The 26,798-nt window shown below is 37.6% G+C and overlaps 1 protein-coding gene and 1 non-coding gene across 20 annotated transcripts in view; one reads left to right on the top strand and one right to left on the bottom strand.

Moving 5' to 3' along the window:
- Positions 1-815: 815 nt before the first annotated feature.
- The window catches only part of PHKA1 (phosphorylase kinase regulatory subunit alpha 1), a 157,629-nt gene continuing 131,646 nt past the window's right edge, over positions 816-26,798 (bottom strand). For 3 of the 19 annotated variants that reach the window (XM_025982907.2, XM_025982914.2, XM_072746333.1), the window contains 12 exons: positions 23,148-23,304; positions 22,627-22,706; positions 21,286-21,364; positions 21,023-21,152; positions 14,907-15,008; positions 13,888-14,003; positions 13,714-13,752; positions 11,887-11,937; positions 9,553-9,720; positions 7,390-7,443; positions 4,608-4,808; positions 816-3,417 (listed from right to left, as the gene is read on the bottom strand). In XM_025982907.2, the coding sequence (XP_025838692.1) occupies positions 3,244-3,417; positions 4,608-4,808; positions 7,390-7,443; positions 9,553-9,720; positions 11,887-11,937; positions 13,714-13,752; positions 13,888-14,003; positions 14,907-15,008; positions 21,023-21,152; positions 21,286-21,364; positions 22,627-22,706; positions 23,148-23,304 (1,351 nt within the window). In that variant the 3' untranslated portion in view covers positions 816-3,243. Of the gene's footprint in view, positions 3,418-4,607; positions 4,809-7,389; positions 7,444-9,552; positions 9,721-11,886; positions 11,938-13,713; positions 13,753-13,887; positions 14,004-14,906; positions 18,109-21,022; positions 21,153-21,285; positions 21,365-22,626; positions 22,707-23,147; positions 23,305-26,798 lie in introns of all 19 variants that reach the window. The other 16 variants (XM_072746322.1, XM_072746328.1, XM_072746334.1 and 13 more) reach the window with 8 other exon arrangements.
- On the top strand, positions 17,347-17,454 carry LOC112907648 (U6 spliceosomal RNA). Its single transcript, XR_003232801.1, has one exon. It is a non-coding gene; the product is annotated as a U6 spliceosomal RNA (small nuclear RNA).

Below are 26,798 nucleotides of genomic sequence, written 5' to 3'. Positions count from 1 at the left end.
GTGTCTTCCTCTCTCTCCATGTCTCTCATGAATAAATAATTTTAAAAAATAAACCCTCACTTGTTACACAAAGGTTAATAGGTAGTATAAACAAGATTCTTCCAAAAATTTATAATACTCAGGAGACCAAATAGTTTTTGAGTACCCTCCACTGGTACAGAACATCATTTGCACACAGTTGTAATTCTGAGTAAAAAAATCAGTCTTTTTTATTCATCAGAATAGGTCTCCCTATTGTTATGATGAGCACCGGGTATTATATGTAAGTGATGAATCACTAAATTCTACTCCTGAGACCAATATTACAGTATATGTTAACTAATTTAAATAAGAATTTGGAGAGAAAAAAGAACCAGTCCCCTAAAGATGTCAATAAGCCCATTTTAATTTAGTGAGTCTCGTTTGCATGAGTATGTGTTTGAAAGATAGAAGTGCATTTCTTTACATATGTTATGTAACATATAATATAATGTATAATATCATATAATATAATGTATAATATACAATTTCCATATTAGTATTATTCTACTTTGACCCTAATTTTTAAAGATTTTATTTATTTATTCAGGAGAAACACACACACACAGAGGCAGAGACATAGGCAGAGGGAGAAGCAGGCTCCCTGTGGGGAGACTGATGCAGGACTCGAACCCAGGACCCTGGGATCATGACCTGAGCCAAAGGCAGACACCCAACTACTGAGCCACACAGGTCCCCCCTACTTTGACCCTATTAATGAACTTTGACTGTACTGTACAATTAGAGTATATAAAAGAGAGCCACGAAATAAACTCCAATCACAAAAACACACAAAGTTTTGCACACTGGCATCAGACATAATTTAATTGGACATTCCAATTTTTAATTCTATTTTCAAAACATAAGGGCTTAAAAGAAGTCCGAAGTGTCTTTTAGTATCACATGCTTAACATGAACAAAATACAAATCAAGCTTTCTAAAAAGTTGCTTTAAATGTCAAGTAGCACTGCATGGAGAGCATAGTGACAGGCAACTTTAAACACAGGGGAAATGCAGACATCAGTGTCAGTTCAGGCAACTTAGCATGGAAGAGAGTGGGGGTTTTCACCTGTGCTGCTCCAGACATACTTGTTGTGGTTGGGGTACACTTGCAGCCAGTGAAAAGACAAACAGTTTCAGAACAAATTGTAAATTATTTTTACAAGGGACCAAAAAAATCACATAATCTGAAAGCTACTTACTGTGTGTTTCCATTTGCTCTAAGAGACATACTAAAAAAGGTTGGCCATCCTCTCTCATTTCCCCTGTTTTCTATTATCCTACTTACTATGCTCACCTATTCATGTACACAAAAGATTGTCATTGGTTCTGTGAGAATTTCTTAGAGTACTCCCCATCCCCACCCCGATTCTTGAAGAAAAATCTGAAGGATCTGAAAGAAAGGAAATAATTAAAGTAGGAGGTTACCTGAGTGCAAACAGGAAAATTAGAAGAGTCTTTACACATAAATAAGGGCAAGGAAAGTGCTATGCACTAAATAAAATACTGGTTTCCCTCCAAAATTCATATCTTGAAGCCTTCATCCCCAATACAATAGTATTAGGAGGTGGAGGCCTTTGTAAGGTAATCAGGATTAGATGAAGTCATGACATGACAAAATTAGTGCCCTCATTAAGAAGAAAAAGAGATGAGGGTGCCCGCCCTCCCCCCTTTCTCTGCCATGTGAAGTCACACAGCAAGGAGGTGGCCATTTTGGCAAACCAGGAAGATGGGCCTCACCAGGTGCTGAATCTGCAGGCACATTGGTCTTGGCCCTGTCAGCCTCTAGAAACGTGAAAAATAAATGCTTGTTTTTGATGGCACCCAGTCTACAGTATTTTGTTACAGCAGCCCAAAATAAGACAGAGTTAGGTGAAACATTCTTCAAACAAGGCTATCTAAACCTGGGACTGGGGAAAAGGACTTAAGGATTCCTCTACTGCACCTGCTCTGTCAGCCCAAGGCCACAGTCACTACCATCCACATAACAAACACATATTTACATAGTCAGCCAAATGTAGATACAGATAGGTATACAGACACATCAAAAATTCCCATGTCTGCTTAGACACGTACCCAAATGCAGGTATTGACAAGAAGCAGATATCAAAATATGCATAGCTCTGAACAAGTGGCGGGGGGGAGTGCAGGTGAGGAGTTTAAGAACAGATGGGAGGGCTGGGAGTTGGTGGTGAGTGGGGTGCTGGATGCTGTAGAAGGTGAGTAGGTGAGTGAGACAGAAACAGGTAAGGACCACCAAGGAAGGACTGCTTAGTAAGGCACCTGTAGACTGGACTGCTGGATTCCTTTTTGCCAAAGACACAGACTTCAATTACTGTGCGTGTTGTGTGTGGGCCAACTCTTCAGAGGCGAAAGTTGGTGCACAAGGCTCTCTTCGGGGCACTAACCTACCCTCTGCTCCCCAGGTGTAAGACAGCACACAGGCATCTTCTCTTCTCCCTTCCTTTTTGGAATTGGGCTCCTGGCTCCTGGGTTATTCTGCATTTTCTGCTACGGATACATCTCTGAGTACCAACAATCTTCATAAAGTGTGATTTCAGTTATTGATATAGAAATTTTTAAATATAGACACTGAACTTGCATTTTTTTGCTTTTTCCCCAAAGGGAGAATAGCAATTATGTCTGCAGATACAGAGAAGGCAAAAGCAGGGACAATAATTCTATACAGAGAGGAATTCATCACTCAGTGGGGGCAACATGTGAGTAAAGAAGGAAGCCATGATTTGGTATTCTCTTTTCCCCAGAGAAGGCACTTAGAACAGACATTTCCAATTTATGGCAGTATAAAATCCAACAATTCAGGGTTTACCCACTTGAGATAATGTCCCAAAGTGCCCACCACTCATTCACATGATAAAACTATACATAAGAACCACTGAACTGTAGTAGTAAGTTATTATTAATACCTGCTCTCCACACAGTAGTTAATAGACCTAGAGAATAAAAAACACATGCAAACTCTCATGGTTCATGAAAGAATTAAGGCCTACGGATGAAGTGCCTGGGTGAGCATAGTCCTCCAGGCCAGGGGTTCACTTCTAAAGCAATTGGTTTATCGGAAAAATTCATTCTGCCTCTTGGGTGGGATGGGATGGAAAGGGGCAGGGTAGGAGTGATCAGGCCAACACATCTCAGTTCCATGCACAATCAACCGAGGCAGGAACCAGCTGTCAAAAGGCTCCCAGCAGCCAGGGCTCAAAGGCCTCACTGCATGGCACAGATGCTGTGGGGCAGGAATTCCTGTACGTAGGTGGCAGCTGCCTTGGAGAGGTAGGTCATGGTGCCAAACCTGCCACTGGGTGCGCTGTCATACAGAAGAGTACAGATGCCAGACGCAGGATCCTTTGCCAACATGGTATCATCTGCACCGAGGGTTTTCTGTTTGGTTTTTAAGGGTGGGAGAACACAGGGGAAAGGAAAAATTACTAATCCCACTACTTAAAGTCCTGATTAGGATAACTCAGAGCCTCCACCCCATCACCAACTAGTTGGATCTTAGGCTGTTTAGGTAGGAAGGGACCAGAGTTATGTACAAAATGTGAAATATTAATTTCTGTACATGCATTTTGTATTAGATACCCAAATCCTATGGCATTATTTTAAAAGTATTAATTGCTTAAAATTGTTAAAAGGTAAACACAACAATTAAACGAGTTGTAGAGTCAATTGTTAATACCTATAAACCATCCCAGAGGAACTTTGGTCTGAATCTTCCTAGTACTACTGATTTTGGCATGTATTATTTTATCTTGTGTTTGGTTATTATTTCTTTCTAAGTCAACTTAATTCAAACAGACTAGAGTCCATGCCTAAAAGGAATCACATTTTCTGATACACAGACTAACGGCAATCTGGAATATTTAAAATTAGGACCGTCCTGGAAAATCAAAATAATTTTGATTTCTTTTGCACTCCCCCCACAGTGCCTAACAGGATGAAATGCCTATTACATATTTTGGAGATTTTCCTATTGACAACAGTGCATGCCCTTCACCTTAGTAGTCCTATTCTTTATCTAGGAACCTTTTGGAAAGCTTTTGATTAAATAGTTTGCATTTCCTAAATGTGGCTAATTTCCTGGAAGAAGGTACATTGAGAAAAACTTTTTAAATGTAGAATTAAAAGGCTCCCTTTAATATTTTCCTATATAGGTTAGTAGCAAATGCAAAAACAAAACCAAAGCAAGGCAAAATCAAATCTGCTCTTTTCCTTAATAATCCAAAAAGGATATGCTATCCAACAGACTCTTATTAAGTCCTTCTTGCTATAGAAAGTCATGGGATAAGAAGATTGAAATATAATGAAAAGCATAAAAAACTCCTGCAGAGTTCCAGGCAACTTTACTATCTAACACAATCACAAAAACACTTGGTGAAAGATGGAGGTCGTCCCCACCACCCACTTCTTCTGCAAACAGTGTTCAGAGCCACTACAAAGAGGCCCCAGAGAAGAGCTATGAAGAAGAGGGCACAAGAAAGTGACTTTGGCTGCGTGAAGAGTTCTGAATGCAGTTAGGTTAGCGTCCTACGTTCCCCTTTGAGAAAACAACAGGTTTGCAGTTTGCCTACCTGTTCTTGAAGGAACAAGTCATTAGCAATATGCACTATTTTTTCCACAGCAATGATGCTTCCGATACTATGAATTTCAATATCTGCCATCATGGTGAGGACAAGGATGGCTTCTACCAGAAGCTGGCGGTACTCAGGCTGAGGTACACGATTCAGGACAGACTCCACATGAACAGAGAATTTAATCTCGCCTGGAGTCATCTGTGATAGAGAAACAGAAAATAAATTCCTAAGAGACCATCATCCAGGAGGCACCTCTTCTGAAAGGCAGTAAAGACACTGGAGTCAAGAGCGCTGCTCAGTCTTCTTTAAAGTACTGGAGTGAGTAATTGGTTCAATCTCTTTGGAAGGCCAATCTGACATAACAAGAGTCATAAAAGCACTAGTGCCCTCTAACCCTCAGTTCTATTTCTGAGAGTTCATCCTAAGTTAATAATTCAAGAGAGAAAAAAGCCCTATGTGCAAGAGTATTTATAGCAGCATTAGTCACAAGTATAAAACTGAGAGTAATCTAAACATGGGACTGGTTGTGTAAATAATGGCACATCATGGAAGAGCAACTTCCTGAGTTTTTATAGAGCCATTTAAGAGAATAAGTAGGACGACTGTGCATAAAAGAAAATTTTATGTAGAACTTAAAATTGTATTTACATGATGACTAGAGTTATGCAAGACATTTACATTCTGCTAGATTAAAATGGGCATGAAGAAATAAGTTATTTTAGGGTGAAGGGGATTGAGGAATAGTTTTTGGTAAAATTGTGTGAGTATAGACTTTAGGGTGAAACTGTAGATTTGGACTTTAAAGACCAGGGTTCAAGTCCTATCTTTGTCAGTTACTAGTTCTATGACCTTGAACAATTCATTTCTCTAAATTTGTTTCCTTAGGGGTAAACTGGGGACTACAATCCCTTCCTTAGCTGTCTCACATACCTGTGTTGATGATCAAATTAAAGAATGTATGAAAGTACTTTGAAGATTCTTAAAGGTACCATTCAGGTATGTATTGTTATTAATTATATTAACATTTCAACTTTGCTTAAAAGCAGAGAAAGGACAAATAGAGGACACAGTGTTCTTTATTAGCTTATTAGCTTACAGGCAAGAGTGAAGCCCTGAAGCATAGTATTAGCTTTTTGCACCCGCCCCTCCAACCATTATCTGCAACAACTCCAGTGTTTTTGAGAATTTTCTTTCTATTATCCAATCTTACTATTCCTAATTTGCTAATTCTAGTTCCTCTGTTAGTTTTGTATAAAGTCAATTTCTTTTTGTTAAGAAGATTTTAAATTAATTTTTATTGGTGTTCAATTTACCAACATACAGAAAAACACCCAGTGCTCATCCCGTCAAGTGTCCGCCTCAGTACCCGTCACCCATTCCCCTACACCCCCCGCCCTCCTCCCCTTCCACCACCCCTAGTTCGTTTCCCAGAGTTAGGAGTCTTTATGTTCTGTCTCCCTTCCTGATATTTCCCAACATTTCTTTTCCCTTCCTTTATATTCCCTTTCACTATTATTTATATTCCCCAAATGAATGAGAGCATACAATGTTTGTCCTTCTCCGATTGACTTATTTCACTCAGCATAATACCCCCCAGTTCCATCCACGTTGAAGCAAATGGTGGGTATTTGTCGTTTCTAATTGCTGAGTAATATTCCATTGTATACATAGACCACAGCTTCTTTATCCATTCATCTTTCGATGGACACCGAGGCTCCTTCCACAGTTTGGCTATTGTGGACATTGCTGCTAGAAACATCGGGGTGCAGGTGTCCTGGCGTTTCATTGCATCTGAATCTTTGGGGTAAATCCCCAACAGTGCAATTGCTCTGCATCACTTGCCATCAGGGAAATACAAATCAAAACCACAATGAGATACCACCTCACACCAGTGAGAATGGGGAAAATTAACAAGGCAGGAAACAACAAATGTTGGAGAGGATGCGGAGAAAAGGGAACCCTCTTACACTGTTGGTGGGAATGTGAACTGGTGCAGCCACTCAAGAAGATTTTATTTATTTATTCATGGGATACACAGAGAGAAAGGCAGAAACATAGGCAGAGGGAGAAGCAGGCTCCCCGAGGGGAGCCTGACGCGGGACTCGATCCTAGGACCCTGGGATCACGACCTAAGCCAAAGGCAGATGCTCAACTACTGAGCCACCCAGGTGCCCCAAGGCAATTTCTTTATAATTTCTATGTGACTGGGCAAAAAGGGATATATAAAAGCACCCGATAATACATGTCTGTGGTTTATAGCAAGTTTTCCAACCATGGTTATAAATCAGACTCATTCTAAGGATTTCTTTTAAAGTACAGATGCTCAGGCCCATCCCTGGAGATTTTAATTCGCTAAATTGGAGTTGGGAGCTCAGGTTGCTGTGGCACAGAGTTAGAGCTGAGGACTACTAGTTCATAATCTAAAAGTCTAGAAGCATCTTACTAGAGAAAGGTGGGGGATTAGAAGGATGGGGGCATGAGATGTCATCCATTCTTAGATTTCTATCTTGTCTGCCCTCTCCAACTCTGGCAACACTCACATAAACCAGCCTAATTTAGTCAACCATTAAGCAAGGCTGTCCTTATATAATTAATATAATACATAATTGCTCTCTCATATTCCCATTCTGTTTTTAAAGAACATTCTCTCTTTTCTTCAAATACATTTCATGTTTAGTTTATTTAGACTCATAGAACCATTATTTTTAAAAATGATCACTGCAATACTTTAGCTACACAAACCATCAATCACATATATGTGAAAGACACAGAATCTCACCTCTCTAGTGGTTGAAGAAGGAAGAACAAAACCTTCCACAGAGAGTCCATGACACTGCAAAACAGCAAAAACATGATGTCACCAAGGATATGCTGACAACTGGGGGCCTGTAAGGAGACACTTAGTATTTCTAAGTGTACTCCATGAGGTAGATGCTGAGTAATCATAGGCCAGTGAAGAGCACTATAGCCCAAGTGTCCTTGCCAAGGGGTTGTGATTACTATGTGGCAATAAGCAGGGTTGGACTATAAGACATGCAAGATTTACCCTCTATTTAAAGGAGTGGAAGGGATATAGAGACAGTCTACCTTCTGGGAGAGGCTAGCCCCAAACATTCAGAGACTACCAGAGAGAATATCATGCTAGGTCCCAGACTCATCACAAATAGGTTTTCAGAAAGATTTTTAGGTTGAATAAAACTCAAAGTCTGCATTTTTAGACAGGCATAGTTGCTTTTTCTAGTTAGGGTCCCTCCATCAGCATTCTTCATGCCCTCACCCTACTGTACTTTTTTCTATAGTATTGCCATCTTTTAACATTCTACATAATTTACCTATTTATTATGTTTACTATTTACTGCTTGTCTCTCCCTAGCAGAATGTAAATTCCATAACAACAGAGACTGTTGTCTATTTTGTTCTTTACTGTATCGCTGTGAGCAGCTAGAACAGTGCCCAGTGCACAGTAAATGCTCAAGAAATATACAAATGAATGATATTTTATCTTCTCTCTCACCATCAACTCAGCTATTAAAAAGCAATAGGAATTAATGACTTGCCATTTTAGATGTCAAATAAATCAAAACAATATATATTAAGCCACGGACAAAGATTCCAATCCCACAGGTTTACTGATTCTGGTACCAGACACTTCTATCCCAAGTTTCATATGCCAAATAACAGTCCTTGTACAGAGAATTACTAGTCTGTAAATGTATGTGCAAAGTAATTATGTTGCATTCATACTTTAAAACGAATGGAATGAAACAGCAGAGGACATTTGTTTTTCCTCTCACATCAGGATTTCATTCCAGGTTTTGATTATGCCACAAAATACTCAATCTTCCCAGTCATATTTAAATGTTCCTTTTCTTATATTCTCAAGGCCTTGTGGTTTTGCACCTTTATCATAACACATTTTGGGTTTGCATCATAGCTCCTGTTTAAGAAGATAAGTATGGATTAAACTCCTTAGTGACCAGAACAGATACCTTCCATGGTATCTGGGGTAGAACAGCACTTACTACATGTCTGTGGAATCTAATTGTGATAGCCCAGGCATCAATGCACAGGTAAACTACCTGTCTGTAGAAGTTAGGTGGAAGAAAGCAAGTTTTCAGTACTCTTTGAAAAGAAGATTGCCAGAGCTGGTAGTCAGAGGAATCAACTTTTACCTTTCTAAAAGATCACCTGTTTCTATACCTGGAAGAATATCAGTGTGCTAAAAGGAGAAGCATAACTAAAGGTTTTGAAGTCTTGGATGAAATTTTCTTCAGGTCCTTGCCAAGGGCGATGAAGTGGCACCTAAGAGACTATAAATGAAACCTATGAACAAGTACAGTGGTCTTCTTGGCCCTCTAAAACTGTCACAATCATAGTGGTGTGATGTCCCCTTAAGTGTCTTTGGCAAACTAGGCCTTTGAAAGAATAACAAAAATTGGTCACACCAACAGAGTCCTCGGACCATTAGCATCATTATGATCTTGCATTTATTTAGTAGTTTTCATCCAAGAAAAAATAGAAGTTAAGCCTTCTTACACTAGCTCCCATGATACCACAGTCATTTTACAGTAGCATCAGTGCATTGCTACAAATAACATTTCCCACTCTACAATAGCTACAAAAAAGTGGGCTCTTTGTCACCAAATTTGATACAGAGCAAATGTATCACAATATCCAACAATTTTCAACTATGGCCAAAAGCAGAGAAGTGATGATTTTTGAAATCTAATTTATAAACAATAATATAAAAAAGACTAAATCTTACATAATATCAAAATAACAAATCAACTTCATTGATTAGGTCTTTTTCTAGGCTTTGTCCATAGGAGTATATGACATTTACATAATTGTAGTGATGTCACAGTCATGTCATATTTCAGCCAAGGAGACTGAAGATATCAAGGGGGAAAATAAATAGACATCTGCAATGTGTTATGCTCACCTTCTGTAAAACTTTCCATACTTTTTGATAAAATCCAACTGGGACTCTGTTCAGTGCTCCATCTAGCCGCCTTCGGCGTTGCCACTGACCTTGACGATCTTTAGATGTCTGTTGACCATATGCACTAGGAAAGGACCCAATACTTGGAGCCACAGATGGTCCAGGCGACTTGGGAGAAGAGGAGAGGAAAGAATAGAAAGCAAAAGTCATCTCTGTTCCTCTGATAAAGTATTATAGGCATGGTGAATAATGAACACACTAGAATTAGAAACCACATATTAAGTATAATACCCAAGATAAAGAAGTTACAGTGAAGCAGTAGACCTATGAATAGCTAGAAACAACGTAAACTGGTACCATCCTTTTAGAAAGCAATCTAGTGATACTTACAAAAGAGCCATAAAAATACTGATCATCTGGGAGGTTCTTAGCTGTCTCCTTCCTTGGTTATCTCTCTGTTAAACTTCTAGCTGGTCTATGGTTTAGTTTGTTGCTTTTATGGGCTATAAGACAAGCCTCAATCAAATTAAAAGAATTGAAATCAGACAAAGCATGTTCTCTGACTACAATTAAATTAAATTTAGAAATCAGTAACAGAAGGACATTTAGGAAATTTACAAATATGTGGAAATTAGACAATACACATCTAAATAACTGGTGATTTAAGAAGGAAATCACAAGGAAAATTTGAGGACACTCTGAGATAAATGAAAATGAAAATACAACATATCAAAACTTAAGGGATGCAGCTAAAACAGTGCTTAAAGAGAAATTTACGTTATAAATGCTTCTATTATGCCTGGATGGATTAGTCAGGTAAGCATACAACTTAAAAAAAAAAAAGCATCCAACTTTTGATTTTGGCTCAGGTCATGATCTCAGGGTCGTGAAATCAAGCCCTGTGTTAGGCTCCATGTCGGGCATGGAACCTGCTTAAGATTCTCTCTCTCTCTTTCTTTCTCTCTCTCCCTCTGCCCTTCCTCCCTCACCCCCAACGTGTGCTCTCTCTTACTCTCCAAAAAAAAAGTTTTTTACTCTTGCTACTTTTAATCAGCATTGCACTGGAGGTTCTACCCAATGCTATTAAGCAAGAAAAGAAATAAAAATCATCCAGGATGGAAAGGAAGAAGTAAAACTACATCTGCAGATGACATGATCATATATAGAAGGAATTCATGGAAAAACAATTAGAACTAATAAATGAGTTCAGTAAAATTGCACCATATAAGATCAATATAAAAACCAATTGTATTTCTAAATAGTAGCAATCAACAGTCTGAAAATGAAATTAAGAAAACAATTTCATTTAAAATAGCATCTGAAAGAATAAAATACTTAGGAATAAATTTAACAAAAGAAGTGTAAAACACATACTCTGAAAACTGTAAGTCATGTTGAAAGAAATTAAAGACCTAAATAAGTGGAATGATATCCCAGGTTGATAGGTCAGAAGACTTAACATTGTTAAGATGGCAATACTCTTGAAATTTATCTACAGATTGAACACAATCTTCATCATAATTCCAATTGGGTTCTTTGAAGAAATTGACAAGCTTATCCTAACATTCATATGGAAATTCAAGGGACCCATGAGAACTAATACAATCTTAAAAAAAAAGAAAGACCAAAGTTGGAGTTGCCTTAATCTCTTCAGTTTAAGAAATTTGAAATCATAGGCCATTATGTTATGAATCATTACTTTAAACCAAGGAAATTTAATCCAAGATCAGTCTTCCTAAAATGTAAACTTCATGAGGGAAAGGACCATATGTGCTTTGTTCCATATTTTATTTCCAGTGCCTGGCACAAAATTGTTAGTCAATTAATATTTACTAAACAAATTAATAATCAGAATAATAGCTAATCCAGTGGTTTTCAAACTTAAAGGTGCATGAGAATCACCTAGAAAGCATATTGAAACACAGATTGCTAGGCCTCACTCATGCCTTTCTGATCCAGTAGGCCTAGGGTGGGGACCAAGATTTTACATTTCTAAGAAGTTCCCAGGGGATGCTGATACCATCTAGTACAGTGCCTGGCACATAGTAGGCATGCAATTAATTAGTTGAAAGAATAAATGCATAAACAGACACCTAACAAATACTTAATAAATTGAATTTTGCTTTCTGAAATGGAAAAGAGGCTGGAGTTGAACTGCCTTCCTTGCCCTTTTGGGAAAACAAATGGAAAGATTTTACCTCTATACATGAAGTTGATTTATACTTATTTTAGTTTTTGATTCATTTGTTTTCTTTTTCAGTCAGGGTATGGCATGAATTATATAACAGCACACTCGAAGCACTTGTGATTGGTATATAATATAACAGCAGTTACCAGAAAAGACGGTGACATCAAATCTATACCCAAGGGATGGCCACCATTGGACTATAAAAAAATTGAGAAAATAAGATTTTAAGAGTGATGAGGCAAGGCAAACATTTTTTTGTGTTTTAAAAAGTTATTAGTAGAGTAAAATTACAAACAATTCAAGTAACTAGCCAGTATGATATTTAAAAAGCTGATGAAAGAGCCTTACTCTAGATAGAAGTCATGGTAAAGGGCAAAAAAACCCTTCCTTTAAAAATATGTTTTCCATGATCAGAAAAAAGGGAATTGGTGAGTGGTAGAGACAATGATTTATTTATTTTTTAAAAGATTTTATTTATTCATAGAGACACACACAGAAAGAGTCAGAGACACAGGCAGAGGGAGAAGCAGGCTCCATGCAGGGAACCCGACGTAGGACTCGATCCCAGGTCTCCAGGATCAGGCCCTGGGCTGAAAGCGGTGCTAAACTGCTGAGCCACCCAGGCTGCCCAAGACAAAGATTTAGAACAACATAAAATATCAGAGAGGCAGGTAAGGGTGGAAATCAATAATTAGAAATTAGAAAGTAATGAAAATTTACGGCCTTCAATCCTCGAAATTACATTCTTAATGATTTGGGCTTTCTTGAAGTCCTATAGATAGTGGATGTGTTAAAAAAAAAAGAATTAAATGATATAGCTGGATAGGTCAAGTTCTTAATATCATAGTAATCTAGCTGGGAACACAGACTTCAAGTTCTAAATATATAATGAACTTGTAAGTAATACTGTGCAACTATAAACAACTGGAAATGTTTAGCCAATCATCTTCAGCCAAAACAAGGATTGTTTACCACAATATCAGTTTAACTCTTCAGTATGAGGCACAGTTCTTTCACCTTTCAGATTGGAAAATGTTCAGATTATCCAAATTATCTGCGAAAAAACCTGGAGTGGTGAACATTTTTCTATTACAAGGCCCTTTCTTATTCCATTCAGTTCTTGCCCTTGCATAATATAAATATGAAAACTTTTCTTCAAATTGAACTTCAAGCATTGGTCTCATTCTTGTCCTAAATGGTTCTGACTCCTACAAAACCCCAAACAAACTTTCCATTTTGTCTCTCCTCTTCCAGATGTGCTTCAATTCTTCAAGCTACCATAAATCAATTTTGAAGGCAGGAGTAGTTTTAAGATTTTCATAAGAAATGCTACTAGGGGAGACCAAATCAGTACCTTCTCAGCTTAGAGACTCTGAAATCACATTTCCCAGAGTTTTGAAAGAAGTTATGGAGGTTTATATTAAGTATTTCTTTGTAGAGCACAATAATTTGCCTATTTTCATCTGTAGTGAAAAAGTAGTGACTAGGCTACAGTATGATGTTAGATGACTCCCACCAATTCCCAGACTGACTTAGATGTTTTTTCCTGTATGTGTCTGTACACCTTTTGTATACCTCTATCATGACAATGATAAACATCTAATTTGAGGACAGGACCTGAAAGTAGAGTTTTTAAAAGTCCCTCCCCTATCCTGGGGTTTTCCCTAGTATCTGTTCTTAAAAGCAAGGAATTGGAGTCTAGTTTCATAAAGAAAATTAATTCCAAAATTATATGTTAATTCTAAAAAGAGGAACAACTTCTTATTATCAAAAACAAATTACTTTCCTCCTAAAATTAGCAAAATAGTTTGGTCCAGAAAAGGAAAGCTATCCATAAAATGAATACTACAAAAGAGAATCAAACAAGCTACTGTGTAGTTTGTTATCTTATTTGTAAAAAGGCCATGGGCTCATGCATGTTATATAGAATAAAGGCAGGTTAAATTATGTTAAAGGATCCCTAGTTGTTTCACCTGACTCTCAGTTGAGACAGATAGTCTACGAAATTCCACCTGAAAAAGAAATGGCTCCAATTAAATGCAGGATGTGAAAAAAAAATACACGATCCCAACAAAGTCTGATTTCAAAAGAATGTTAAGCATGACAATATCCCAGCTAATCTTTCAAGATAGCCCAAGATGTCTTACCTGCTTTATCTCACTTTTTAATTGCATTATTCCAGTTCGTTCTGTTTTGGTTGCTCCAACAGCACCAATCTCATGGATAGAAATAGCAGGGCTAACATTTGAATCAGTGGGACGAACTACATAGCACGACAGATTAAACAGAAAGTGAGAGGATAATCAGGTTCAAATTACTTTCTCCACCATGCTTAAAAGACTTAGATATATGTCCTCCTTTTAGGTTAATAATAATAAAATACAACTAATCAACTACAACCTTGTTATTCAAAGTGTGGTCCACAGACCAGCAGCATCAGCATCACCTAGGATTTTGTTAGTAGAATCTTGGGTCACACTCCAGGCCTACTGAATCAGTTTGCATTTTAGCAAGTTCCCCAAGTGATTCTTATGCACAGTAAGGCTGAAGAAGCACTGCTTTATAACTTTCCGTTACCACTCTAGGGTCTAATATCCATTCATCTGACATTATTTATTTATCCTAAGCCTAAAAGTTGAGCATGAGAGATAACCTTTTTCATTTGCCCCGTTTTAGATACTTGATATCAAATACCACTGCCAAACCACCAAGTGCAAGTGTAGGCTTAATTTTTGATGGACCCCAAGATGTATCTGAATTCAAAGGTAAAAATATATATCAGATGCACTGTAACAGCTACATATTCATAGACACACCACTGTAATTGCTACTGAATTACTGCCAAATAGAATACAAAAAAAGTTCCAAATGATGGGCTTGTTTGTTGTCCTACAGTAGGGATTTAGGATAATGTAAAGGAATAGATAGAACAGTTCAAAGCAAAACATGATAGTAATCTACTTTGATGATATATCATTTAAGGAGAAAAAAGAGACATACAGTAGTTTCCAAATCTTGTTACAGAGGACAGCTTTGCTTTTAACTGTTTCATATATTGAGGTTCTATTTAGTTGGGGGAAAGGTTCCTCTGATAAAAGAAACATATTTTAAAATCAATGAGACAAAACTAACACTCTAAAATGGAAATGCTGTAACTAAATCTTACCACTTCGTTCCACTCCAAACTCCTTGCCACTGAGAATGTGATGCAGGAGGTTCTTCATGGCTGAAGGACTAAGATTCATTAGGCTGTCTGTGGCTTCCTCAGCTAGTCATCAGAAATGTTAGGACATTTTTAGTGTATAGAAATGCAATTGACTTCTGTGAATTGATTTTTATAACCCTCCGCTTTGCTGAATTCCTGTATGAGTTCTAGCAATTTTGGGGTGGAGTCTTTTGGGTTTTCAACATAGGATATCATGTCATCTGTGAAGAGTGAAAGTTTGACTTCTTTTTTTTGCCAATTTGGAGCCTTTTATTTCTTTTTAATGTCTGATTAATGAGGCTAGGACTTCCAGTACTATGTTGAACAGCAGTGATGAGAGTGGACATCCCTGTCATGTACCTGACCTTAGGGGAAAAGCTCTCAGTTTTTCCCCATTGAGGATGATATTCGCTGTGGGTTTTTTCATACATGGCCTTTATGATATTGAAGTATGTTCCCTCTATCCATACACTGTGGAGAGTTTTAATCAAGAAAGGATGCTGTACTTTGTCAAATGCTTTTTCTGCATCTAGGATCATATGGTTCTTGTCCTTTCTTTTACTAATATGGTATATCACATTGATATGCTCATGTTGAACCACCCTTGGAACAAAGGCAAGGGAAACAAAAGCAAAAATGAACTATTGGGACTTCAAGATAAAAAGCTTTTGGGATCCCTGGGTGGCGCAGCGGTTTAGTGCCTGCCTTTGGCCCAGGGCGCGATCCTGGAGACCCTGGATCGAATCCCACGTCAGGCTCCCGGTGCATGGAGCCTGCTTCTCCCTCTGCCTGTGTCTCTGCCTCTCTCTCTCTCTCTCTCACTGTGTGCCTATCATAAATAAATAAAAATAAAATTAAAAAAAAAGATAAAAAGCTTTTGCCCAGCAAAGGAACCAGTCAACAAAACTAAAAAACAACTTACGGAATGGGAGAAGATATTTGCAAATGTCTTACCAGATAAAAGGTTAGTATCCAAAAATCTATAAAGAACTTAATCAACCTCAAACCCCCCAAAATAAATAATCCAGTCAAAAAAAGGGCAGAAGACATGGACAGGCATTTCTCCAAAGAAGATATACAAATGGCCGACAGACACATGAAAAAATGCTCAACATCACTCAGCATCAGGGAATTACAAACCAAAACCACAATGAGACACCACCTCATACTAGTCAGAATGGCTACAATTAACAAATCAGGAAACAAACAGATGTTGATAAGGGTGGAGAGAAAGGTGAACCCTCTCACATACTTGGTGGGAATGCAAGCTGGTATAGCCACTCTGGAAAACAATATGGAGGTTCCTCAAAAAGTTAAAAATAGAGCTACCCTACAACCCAGCAATTGCACTATAGCTATTTATCCAAAGAATACAAACATAGTGATTCAAAGGGGCACTTATACACCAATGTTTAAAGCAGCAATGTCCACAATAACCAAAATATGGAAAGAACCCAGATGTCCATCAGCAGATGGGTGGATTCATCAGCAGATGAATGGATAAAGAAGATGTGGTATATACATACAATAGAATATTACTCAGCCATCAAAAAAACGAAATCTTACCATTTGCAACGACATGGATGGAACTAGAGGGTATTATGTTAAGCAAAGTAAGTCAACTAGAGAAAGATAATTATCATATGGTTTCACTCATATGTGGAATTTAAGAAACAAAACAAATGATCATAGGGGAAGTGAGGGGAAAATAAAATAAGATGAAATCAGAGAGGAAGACAAACCATTGGAGACTCTGAACTATAGGAAATAAACTGAGGGTTGTTGGAGGGTAGGTGGTTGGGAGGATGGGGTAACTGGGTGATGGGCATTAAGGAGAGCACTTGATGTAACAAGCACTGGGTGTTACACAAGCGATGAATCACTAAACTCTACCTCTGAAACTAATAATACACTATATGTTAATTAATTAAATTTAAATTAAAAAAAGAAATGTTAGGACAGAGGACTATAGTCGGTCTGCCATATCCACCCTATTTTTTCTCTATTTCCTATCTTTCTTATAACTTCTGAGTCACTTGATTGATTGGAAAAATAGACAGATTTAATTTTTAGCACCATACTGTTAGTGCTGCAATAGATTCTTAGTAATTTAAGGACTAGTCCAGTTTACAGGTTAACCAGATTCTTGATTTCTTCTTCATCCTCCTTCCACACCATTAGGGTACTCAGCAGAATCTTTATTTGAAGGTTGAACGAATGAAAGGAGAACTATAGAACTGAAAGCCAGTCAGAGAAAAGCAATGAATATATACATGCAGATGGATTAAAATAATAAAAACTCAGTCTGCAAATAGAGACTAAAAAGAGAATAGATATGCATCTCTCAAACCATGAAGAATATCGAGAAGATTGGACTTTTTAAAAAAATCATTAACAGACAATACTCGCTTCAGCAGCATATATACTAAAATTGGAATGACACAGAGACGATTAGTTTGGCCCCTCAGCAAGGATGACATGCAAAATTTGTGAATTGTTTCATATTTTGTAAAAGATTTGTACTCTGAAAACTATAAAACACTAAAGAAATTGGAGACGACACAAAGAAATTGAAAATCATTCCATGCTCATGGATTAGAAAGAACAAATATTGTTAAAATATGTCTATACTTCCCAAGGCAATCTACAGATTTATTGCAATCCCTATCAAAGTACCACCAGCATTTTTGACAGACAATTCTAAAGTTTGTATGGAACCATAAAAGATTCCAAATAGGCAAAGCTATCTTGAAAAAGAAAAGCAAACCTGGAGGCAACACAATTTCGGACTTCAAGTTATATTATAAAGCTGTAGTGATCAAGACAGTGTGGTACTGGCACAAAAATAGACACACAGATCAATAAAACAGAATAGGAAACCCAGAAATGAACCTACAACTATATGGTCAACTAATCTTTAACACAGCAAGAAAGAATATCCAATGGAAAAAAGACAGTGTCTTCAACAAATGGTGTCAGGAAAATTGGACAGCAACATGTAAAAGAATGTATCTGGACCACTTTCTTACACCATACACAAAAATAAATTCAAAATGGATGAAAGACCTAAATGGGAAACTGGAAATCATAAAAATCCTAGAAGATAGCACAGGCAGTAACCTCTTTGACATCAGTTGTGGCAACTTCTTTATAGATGTATCTCCTGAGGCAAGAGGAACAAAAGCAAAAATAAACTATTAGGGCTACACCAAAATAAAAAGGTGCTGCACAACAAAGGAAATAATCAAAACTAAAAGTCAGGCTATGGAATGGCAGAATATATTTGCAAACAACATATCTGATAAAGGGTTAGTATCCACAATCTATAAAGGACTTATCAAACTCAACATCCAAAAAGCAAATAATCCAGTTAAGAAGACATGAATGGATATTTTTCCAAAGAATTCATAAAAATAGCCAACAGACGCATGAAAAGATGCTCAACATCACTGACCATCAGGGAAATACAAATTAAAATGAGATACTACCTCACACTTGACAGAATAGCTAAAATTAACACTGGAAACAACAGGTGTTAGTGAGGATGTGGAGAAAGGGGAACCCTCTTACATTGCCAGTGGGAATGCAAACTGGTATAGCCACTCTGGAAAATAATATGGAAGTCCCTCAAAAAGTTAAAAATAGAACTACTCTATGATCTACCTATTGCACTACCTAGGTTTTTACCCAAAGGATATGAAAATACTGATTGGAAGGGATACACGCACCCTGATGTTTATAGCAGCATTATCAACAATAGCCAAATTATGGAAAGAGCCAAAATATCCATTGACTGATGAATGAATAAAGAAGTGGTATATATCTTTGTGTGTGTGTGTGGGTGTGTGTGTGTGTGTATGTACATACATATATAGTGGAATATTACTCAGGCATCAAAAAGAATCAAATCTTACTATTTATAACGATGTGGATGGAGCTAGAGAGTATTATGCTAAGCAAAATAAGTCAGTCAGAGAAAGACAAATATATGATTTCACTCATATGTGAAATTTAAGAAACAAAACAGGTGAACACAGGAGAAAAAAAGAGAAAACAGACTCTTAACTATAAAGAACAGACTGAGGGTTACTAGATAGGAGGTGGGCAGGGGATGGGTTAAATGGGTGATGGGTACTATGTAAGGCACTTGTAGTGATGAGCACAGGGTGTTGTATGTAAGTGATGAATCACTAAATTCTTGACCTGAAACTAATATTACTCTGTATGTTAACTAACTGGAACTTAAATAAAAACTTTAAAGAGGGGCAGCCCGGGTGGCTCAGCGGTTTAGCACTGCCTTTAGCTCAGGGCGTGATCCTGGAGACCCCGGATCGAGTCCCACATCGGACTCCCTGCGTGAAGCCTGCTTCTCCCTCTGCCTGTGTCTCTCCCCCCGCCCCTGTCATGAATAAATAAATAAAATAAAAAACCCTATTTCTTTCAAAAAAAAACTTGAAAAAGAAAAAAAAATCACAGTTAATAAGAGCTTACTACATGTAGGTCATGACTTTACGCAATGCTAGTAACCAACAGTTATGACATGGGTTTTGACCTTGAGAAGCTGAACGACTATTTGGGAGAGATTACACATGCAAACAAGATAAACAACAATAAAACATGGCTATACTAAGTACCAAATGAGAAGTACAGACAACGAACGTTTTGGAAATAAGAGGAGACATTAATCTCCAGGGATGCTGATGGATAAAATACTGTGAAAGTAGTAAAAGGTAGGGGTCAGACTGTTGAGGGTCTTGAATATCAGACCCAGGGATCTTGACTTTATTGCATAAGAAGTAAAGAGCCATAGTTTTGATGAATCCACAGGGAAAAAAATCAGTAATAGGCAATTAAAGACAAGTGAAGAATGTTTGGATTTTTCCCTTGTTGAGGTTTATTATTAAATAATTAGACCCTAATAAAACACCCCTGCATATCATAGCTAGAGAATACATATATATGTGTGTGTGTACATATGTATATATATACATGTATATACCTTCTCCAGAGGGTGGTAATAAAGATTATGTATGTAAACATAAAGCAAAAAGCACAGTCTGACATATGGTAGGTAGAAAATCATCATTAGCTCTTTTATTTTTTATTTATTTTTCATTAGCTCTTTTAAAGGGTTATTTTAATATAGATTATCTTATGTAATTTAGGTTAGACTCAAGCCAATAAATTTAGCTACTTGTTAGTAGCTCAATTAAAAGCCTTTCAGGGAGGGACACCTGGGTGGCTCAGTGGTTGAGCATCTGCCTTTGGCTCAGGTCCTGATCCCAGGGTCCTGGGATCCTGAGTTTGAGTCTCACATTGCATAGCTTGCTTCTCCCTCTGCCTTTGTCTCTGCCTCTCTGTGTGTGTGTCATTCATGAGTAAATAAAATATTTTTTAAAAAGCCTTTCAGGGAAATGTAACAGAAATAATGGCTAAAATTGAGTTTTGCAAATCCGATTTCATTTTTGTACCATTCTTATTGAAATCAAATAAATACCAATGGAAAAAATAATCCTGTCATGCCGGGGGGGGGTCCCTTTCCCTCCCTTACACTTTATACAATTTTGTGCCACAGCTTCCACAGGCCCCTGCTTTTCTTCTAACTAAACCTGTTAACTTGCCAAATATAACTATAGTTAATTTCAAAGAGAGTTCTGTCAGATAAATATTAATAGAAATATGGCATTCCTTTATTCAGTCCTGTTGTTTACTAGACAGAATAATGACAGTATGGTCACACTGCTTCAGTGACTTAATCTGGGGTCGAGAAGCTGCACTGACTGAGTCAGAATCAAACTGTCTGTCACACTCAAATTTGATGCACACTTAGGCTCACTCTAGGAGTTAGAAGGAACGTAATGTGGAGTGCAGAGGTGGAATATTGAAGTGCAGAGCTAATACATAAATTTGTCATATCAGTCTCATGATTTGTATACAGGTTGACTAGCATGGGAACAAGATTGCTATATGCAGCTTCTGAGCTACTGATAAAATGTTTTCACTTTCTTTACCTCCTGATCCAAAACTCAATAGACCTACATTAAAAGTGAATTCTGCTGAAAATAGTCATTAAGTACCTGAGCATCGAAGGGAATGGGCCAGTTCTGTTGCCATAACTTGTATGATTAGACCAATTCGAAGTCGAAACATTTCAGCGAAGAGGCCAGGCTGAGTTCGCATATACATGGCTAGATATACCATTATTTCCTGTGCATGGAATGAGTATAGAAAAAATTATGGTCCAAGTTTCACAAAGCCCACTTTGTAGTCTTTGGAAATTGCCAGATCAATTGAAAACAAAAATACTGATCACCATATCAGGTGTCATAATTCTGCTCACCTGTGTAAGGATTGAGATGCTCATGTCCCCTTCACTAGCCTCATCTATCAGCCGAGTGAGCACTTCATAGGGCAGAGGTCTGAGGGAGAAGACAGTAAAGAAAGACAAAATTCTGTGACTCTTTAGCTTAAATACACGAAGAAAATTAAAAAATCTTCCAAGTTCAAGTCACTGCTTCAGTATCTCATCATCACTACATTTGGTTCTTTCATTCTTTAAAGTTCATTGCCTCCCCATTCCACTTTGGCCTGTTATCAACTCAGGAGAGCTCTACTCTCTCCTCTCTAAACCTGGATTGCCCTTCTACTTCAAAATTTTATTTAAAACTCACCCCATGAGGTCATTCCAGATCAGTCTTTCATGGTTAATTCTTAACATATGACAAGTAACTATTATGGCTAGAAAGTAATAGACTAAATTTAAGCTGTGCCTTTTGGAAACCATTTTATTACGTTATGATCCCACCTTAGTTATATTGATCATGTTCCATCAATTTACACACACACACACACACACACACACACACATGCATATGTCTTCCCACACTTCTGGCTTTCCTGCTCATACTAAGCGCCCTGGGGGAATGGAGCTTGGACCATGCCATGTTCTTTTGGATTGCCATGGTAGTCACAAAATTGATCTGATTTGTGATAAAAAGGTTCTGTTTGCCTAGAGTAAGGTATTATGGGTTGAATTGTGTCCTGTCGAAGTTCACATGTTGAAATCCTAGCCCAGAGTACCTTAGAGTATGACCTTATTTGGAGATGAGGTTTGTTTTTTTTTTTTTTTTACAGAGGTAATTAAATTAAAGTAAGGTCATTGAGTGGCCCTAATCCAATATGCCTAGTGTTATTATATAAAAATTTGGAAAATTTGGACACAAAGACGCATATAGAGGGAAGAAATTTGAAGAGACATAGTGAGAAAACAGCCATCTACAAGCCAAAGAGAGGCCTGGAAGAGAGCCTAGAGTATAGTGGATGTTTTGTGGGTGCTAATTCTAGTTGCCTACCCTGTTTTGGACTGCTTTAGGGTGGGAGGTTGGAAAAGCCAGTAAGTAAAAAAAAACACAAAACCCAAAAGCACCACTACCAACATCAACAACAACAAAACCCTAAAAAGCAAACTATATTTGTGTACTACTTTCTGTGAATTTACTCTTCCATTTACTCGTGCCCTGTCATTATCAACATTCTCATGACAAGTGTCTCTGACAGAAGCCCACACATGTAGGACATTATCATCCACTGACAGATTAGAGCAAGAGAATTATGATCAGTCCACACAGCTCTTTAAAGGTTTAGAGCAGCTCGATCAAACTCAACCTAAAGCTGTACTCACGCAGAGATGGTCTTCTCTCGAGGTTCTGGAGGGAGTCCCACTGTCAAATGTTTCTGATGGGAGAGAAGGGCTGTGCAGGCCTAAGAAGGATAGCATAACAGCATTATCCTTCCCATAACACCTCCACTTCCCATGACAATTACTTTTCTTGGCCTACAGACCTTTGCTCCTGCTTAATTTATTGACATATCAAACCCTCTTTCCAGGAAATACCATGTAGACCAGAAGAAAGAGATTTTTAGGAAGAAACAATGAGATATTTTTATCTCCTAAGAGGTAGGAACTTCAAGCCTATTGTAAATTCATTCTTAAGCTATGGAATTCTTATCATTTATAAACTTCAGTATTGTATGTTTGGCATTCAAAAATAAAAAAGCTAATTGAGTATCAGCGACTTTGTGTGAGAAAGACATCTCAAATGATTAGATGCTGTGGTTGCCTTAAAAATCAATTACAGAAACCAATTTTTAAAAAGCATCTCCATTTAGATTTGGTATAAATTCAGGAAGAATTCATAGTACCTCATCAAGTGCTTCCACCTTCTTCCTTAAGATTCCAGAGATGTATCGGATCAGGCCCCAGTGACGAATTTCTCCAACTTTGCCATACAGTTCAGTAAGCAGCTCTTGGACTGTCGCACTCTCTTCATCATATAATTCAGTGTCCCAGTCAGGTCCTCTGGAATGTTAAAGAGAGATCTACATTAATTATAAGGAAAACTGCTGGCAACAATAATTTGTTTCAGTGTTATAATGGATATGCCTGTTTTTGATAGGTCTATCTTATTAGGAAATAAATGTTGTTTACTAAGAATCCTTGTAAACCTATGATTAGTAGTTGGCCCTGAAACCCAAATACCTAGATAAGAACAAGTCTTAGTTTCAGCTTTGCTTTGACAAAACACATTTTTACCCTCTTCACCCTCTTCATTGTTGCTGAAAACAAGGTCAAATATTTAATTTAAGTATTGAAAGCTCAGAAAATATGCTACACTTAGGGAACTAATAAAGAGATAAAAAGAATGTGTGCTTATTTGCAAAAGATGCATATGCATTATTGTTGTAAAGATTACCATAACACACGTCAACTGTGAAGTATCATAAAATATAAATAAAGTGCCATGAAATTGGGAACTTAATATATGATGAAGGTAGATTATTCATTAAACAATGTTAAGACAATCAAGCAGCCATCTGAAAAAGAAGGTGGATTCATGCTTTACACTGAGCATCAGAGTTCCAAATATATCAAAGATTTAAATATGAAGGTACTAGAAAAATATGGGAGAACTACTTAATAACTTTGAGGGCAAGAGGACTTTTTAACTGGGACTCCTGGGTGGCTCAGTGGTTGAGGGTCTGCCTTCAGCTCAGGGCGCGATCCTGAGGTCCCGGATCGAATCCCACATTGGGCTCCTTGCCAGGAGCCTGCTTCTCCCTCTGCCTATGTCTCTGTTTGTCTCTCTCTGTGTCTGTCATGAATAAATAAATAAATCTTTAAAAAAGAGGACTTTTTAACTATAACCTATACACCAGAAGCCATAAAAGAAATAGTGATGCATTTATATACATAAAACAACAAAATTCATATTGCAAAAAAAAAACACTAAGCAAAGTCACAGGACAAATTACAAACAAAAGCATTTACAATTCATAGGCCAATTTCCCTAATATATAAAGAACTTCAACACGGGTGCCTGGGTGGCTCAGTTGGCTAAGTGTCCAACTCTTGATTTCAGCTCAGGTAATGATCTCAGGGTTGTGAGATTGAGCCCTGCATTGGGCTCCATGCTCAGTGGGAGTCTCCTCTCTTCCTCTCCCTCGTTCTTCCCCCCACATATGCTTTCTCTGTCTCTCTGAAAGAAAGAACTGGAACAAATAGATAAGAAAAAAAGACACAAAGGAAATATGGTCAAGCAAATACTGATGGATTTTAAATATAGGAAAGATTTATCTCATGCACAATAAGAAAAATTAAAATTAACACTAGACTAAGATAACACTTTGTAAAATCTATTATGTTGTCCAAAATCCCCAAATTTGATAACACTGCATTGATAAGGTTTTGGGAAAATAAATATTCTCAGTATCTTGCTGATGGAAATGAAAATTGGGACAATCCCTCTGGAGAGCTATTTGGAAATATACACCGATATTAAAAATCTCTATATTCCTTGATCTAGGAATTCTACTTCTGGCATATCTGTAGGATAGAATCCATGCATGAGAAATGATATATGCTCTGAAGTTATTTGCTATAGCATTGTTTGTGATAGTGAATGATGGGTAATAACTCAAGTGTCCATCAATAGGAGACTGCATAAACAAATCATGGTATGTTCAAACAATGAAATGCTATGCAACTATTACAGAAATACAATATAGATCTAGATTGTGGCAGACTGTATGTTTTTTTAAATTTTTTATTTATTTATGATAGTCACAGAGAGAGAGAGAGAGGCAGAGACACAGGCAGAGGGGGAAGCAGGCTCCATGCACCGGAAGCCCGACGTGGGATTCGATCCCAGGTCTCCGGGATCGGGCCCTGGGCCAAAGGCAGACGCCAAACCGCTGGCACCACCCAGGGATCCCCCAGACTGTATGTTTTAAAATGACTTCAAGGGGCACCTGTGTGGCTTAGTGGTTGAGCACCTGCCTTAGACTCAGGTCTTGATCCTGGGGTCCGGGGATCTAGTCCTGCATCAGGGTCCCTGCAGGGAACCTGCTTCTTCCTCTACCTATGTCTCTGCCTCTCTCTGTGTGTCTCTCATGAGTAAATAAATAAAAGATTTAAAAAAATAAAATGACTTCTAACATGCTTTTCCTACAGCGTGACGTTTATGGTCCTTCCATGAAGAGGGTGAGTTTGCATTCCCTCTCTTTCAACCCAGGCATGCTTGTGACTAAGTAGAAAGTGGTGCTGTATGATTTCTGAGGCTAGGTTGTAAATATTAGGGCATCTTCCACTGGGTCCTTTTATGGGCCACATACTCTTTGAACCTAGGCTTTAGGCTGTCGGGTAGCAGAGAGACACATGAGGGAGGTCAACTGTAGGTGTTCCAGGTGACAGCCCCAGTTGAGATGCCAGCCAACAACCAGTATGAAACCCTAGACATATGAGTGGACAACCTCATGGTGACTTCAGCTCCAGAAACTGTGAGACCACAACTGAATGAGATCCCAAGTGAGAACTGCTTAGTTGAGCTTAGACAAGCTCCAGAACTGTGACAAATAGCTTAAATACTTTTTGCTTTTATTTTAAGTCACTGAGTTTTGGGGATATTTGTTAAGCAGTCATAAATAAATGGAATATATATGTATATATGTAATGAATTTCAAGATAAATGGTTTTAGTGGAAAAAAGCAAGGTACAGAACAGTGTATATACTATACATCCATTTGGTGAAACAGGTGTGAAATTATACACATATATGCTTTATTTATACCTACATATGCATAAGTTGCCCCTGGATGGATACACAACAAACCAGTAACACTGACTGTCTGTGAGTTAGGGAACCAGGCATCTGGGGACCAGAGGTGGGAGAAAGACTTTTTATCCTTTCACTGTATCCTTTTGTACTTCAAAAAGTTTGAATAATGATAATGTATTATCTATTCAATACATTAAATTATAGTAAATATATATTCTATGTAATGTATGTAACATACTAAATATGTTAAAAATAAGAAATATACATTAATTAAATATATTAAATATGTTTTTTAAAACATGAAATTAAAAATACCATAGAAAGAGTCAACAATGGATTAAACAAAACAGGGAATGAAAGTTTGAAGAGTAATAGGATATTTGCAGTTTCAAAGCATATCTCCACAAGATACTTTTGAATTACAAGGTACAACATTAAAACTCTGTAGTGAAGGAATGTGGAAGATACTATCTTAGCCAAGTGATAAAACCAGCAATGGAGCTCATCAACACTGTACCCTCCTGACATGACACACTGAAAAGAACTCAGCATGATGTCAGTGGTATTCCTGCCAAAAATGCATCATCTGAATTTTATTATGAGAAAATATCAAACAACCCAAAATTTAGAGACATTCTGTAAAAAATAATTCATCTGCATGCTTCACAAATGTCAAATAACATGAAAAATAAAGACTCAAGAACTGTATTAGATCAAAGGGGACAAGGGACACAGGAGA

This window comes from Vulpes vulpes, unplaced genomic scaffold, assembly GCF_048418805.1.
Source record: "Vulpes vulpes isolate BD-2025 unplaced genomic scaffold, VulVul3 u000000690, whole genome shotgun sequence".
Taxonomy (NCBI): domain Eukaryota; kingdom Metazoa; phylum Chordata; class Mammalia; order Carnivora; family Canidae; genus Vulpes; species Vulpes vulpes.
This window is presented reverse-complemented; position numbering and strand designations above follow the sequence as displayed.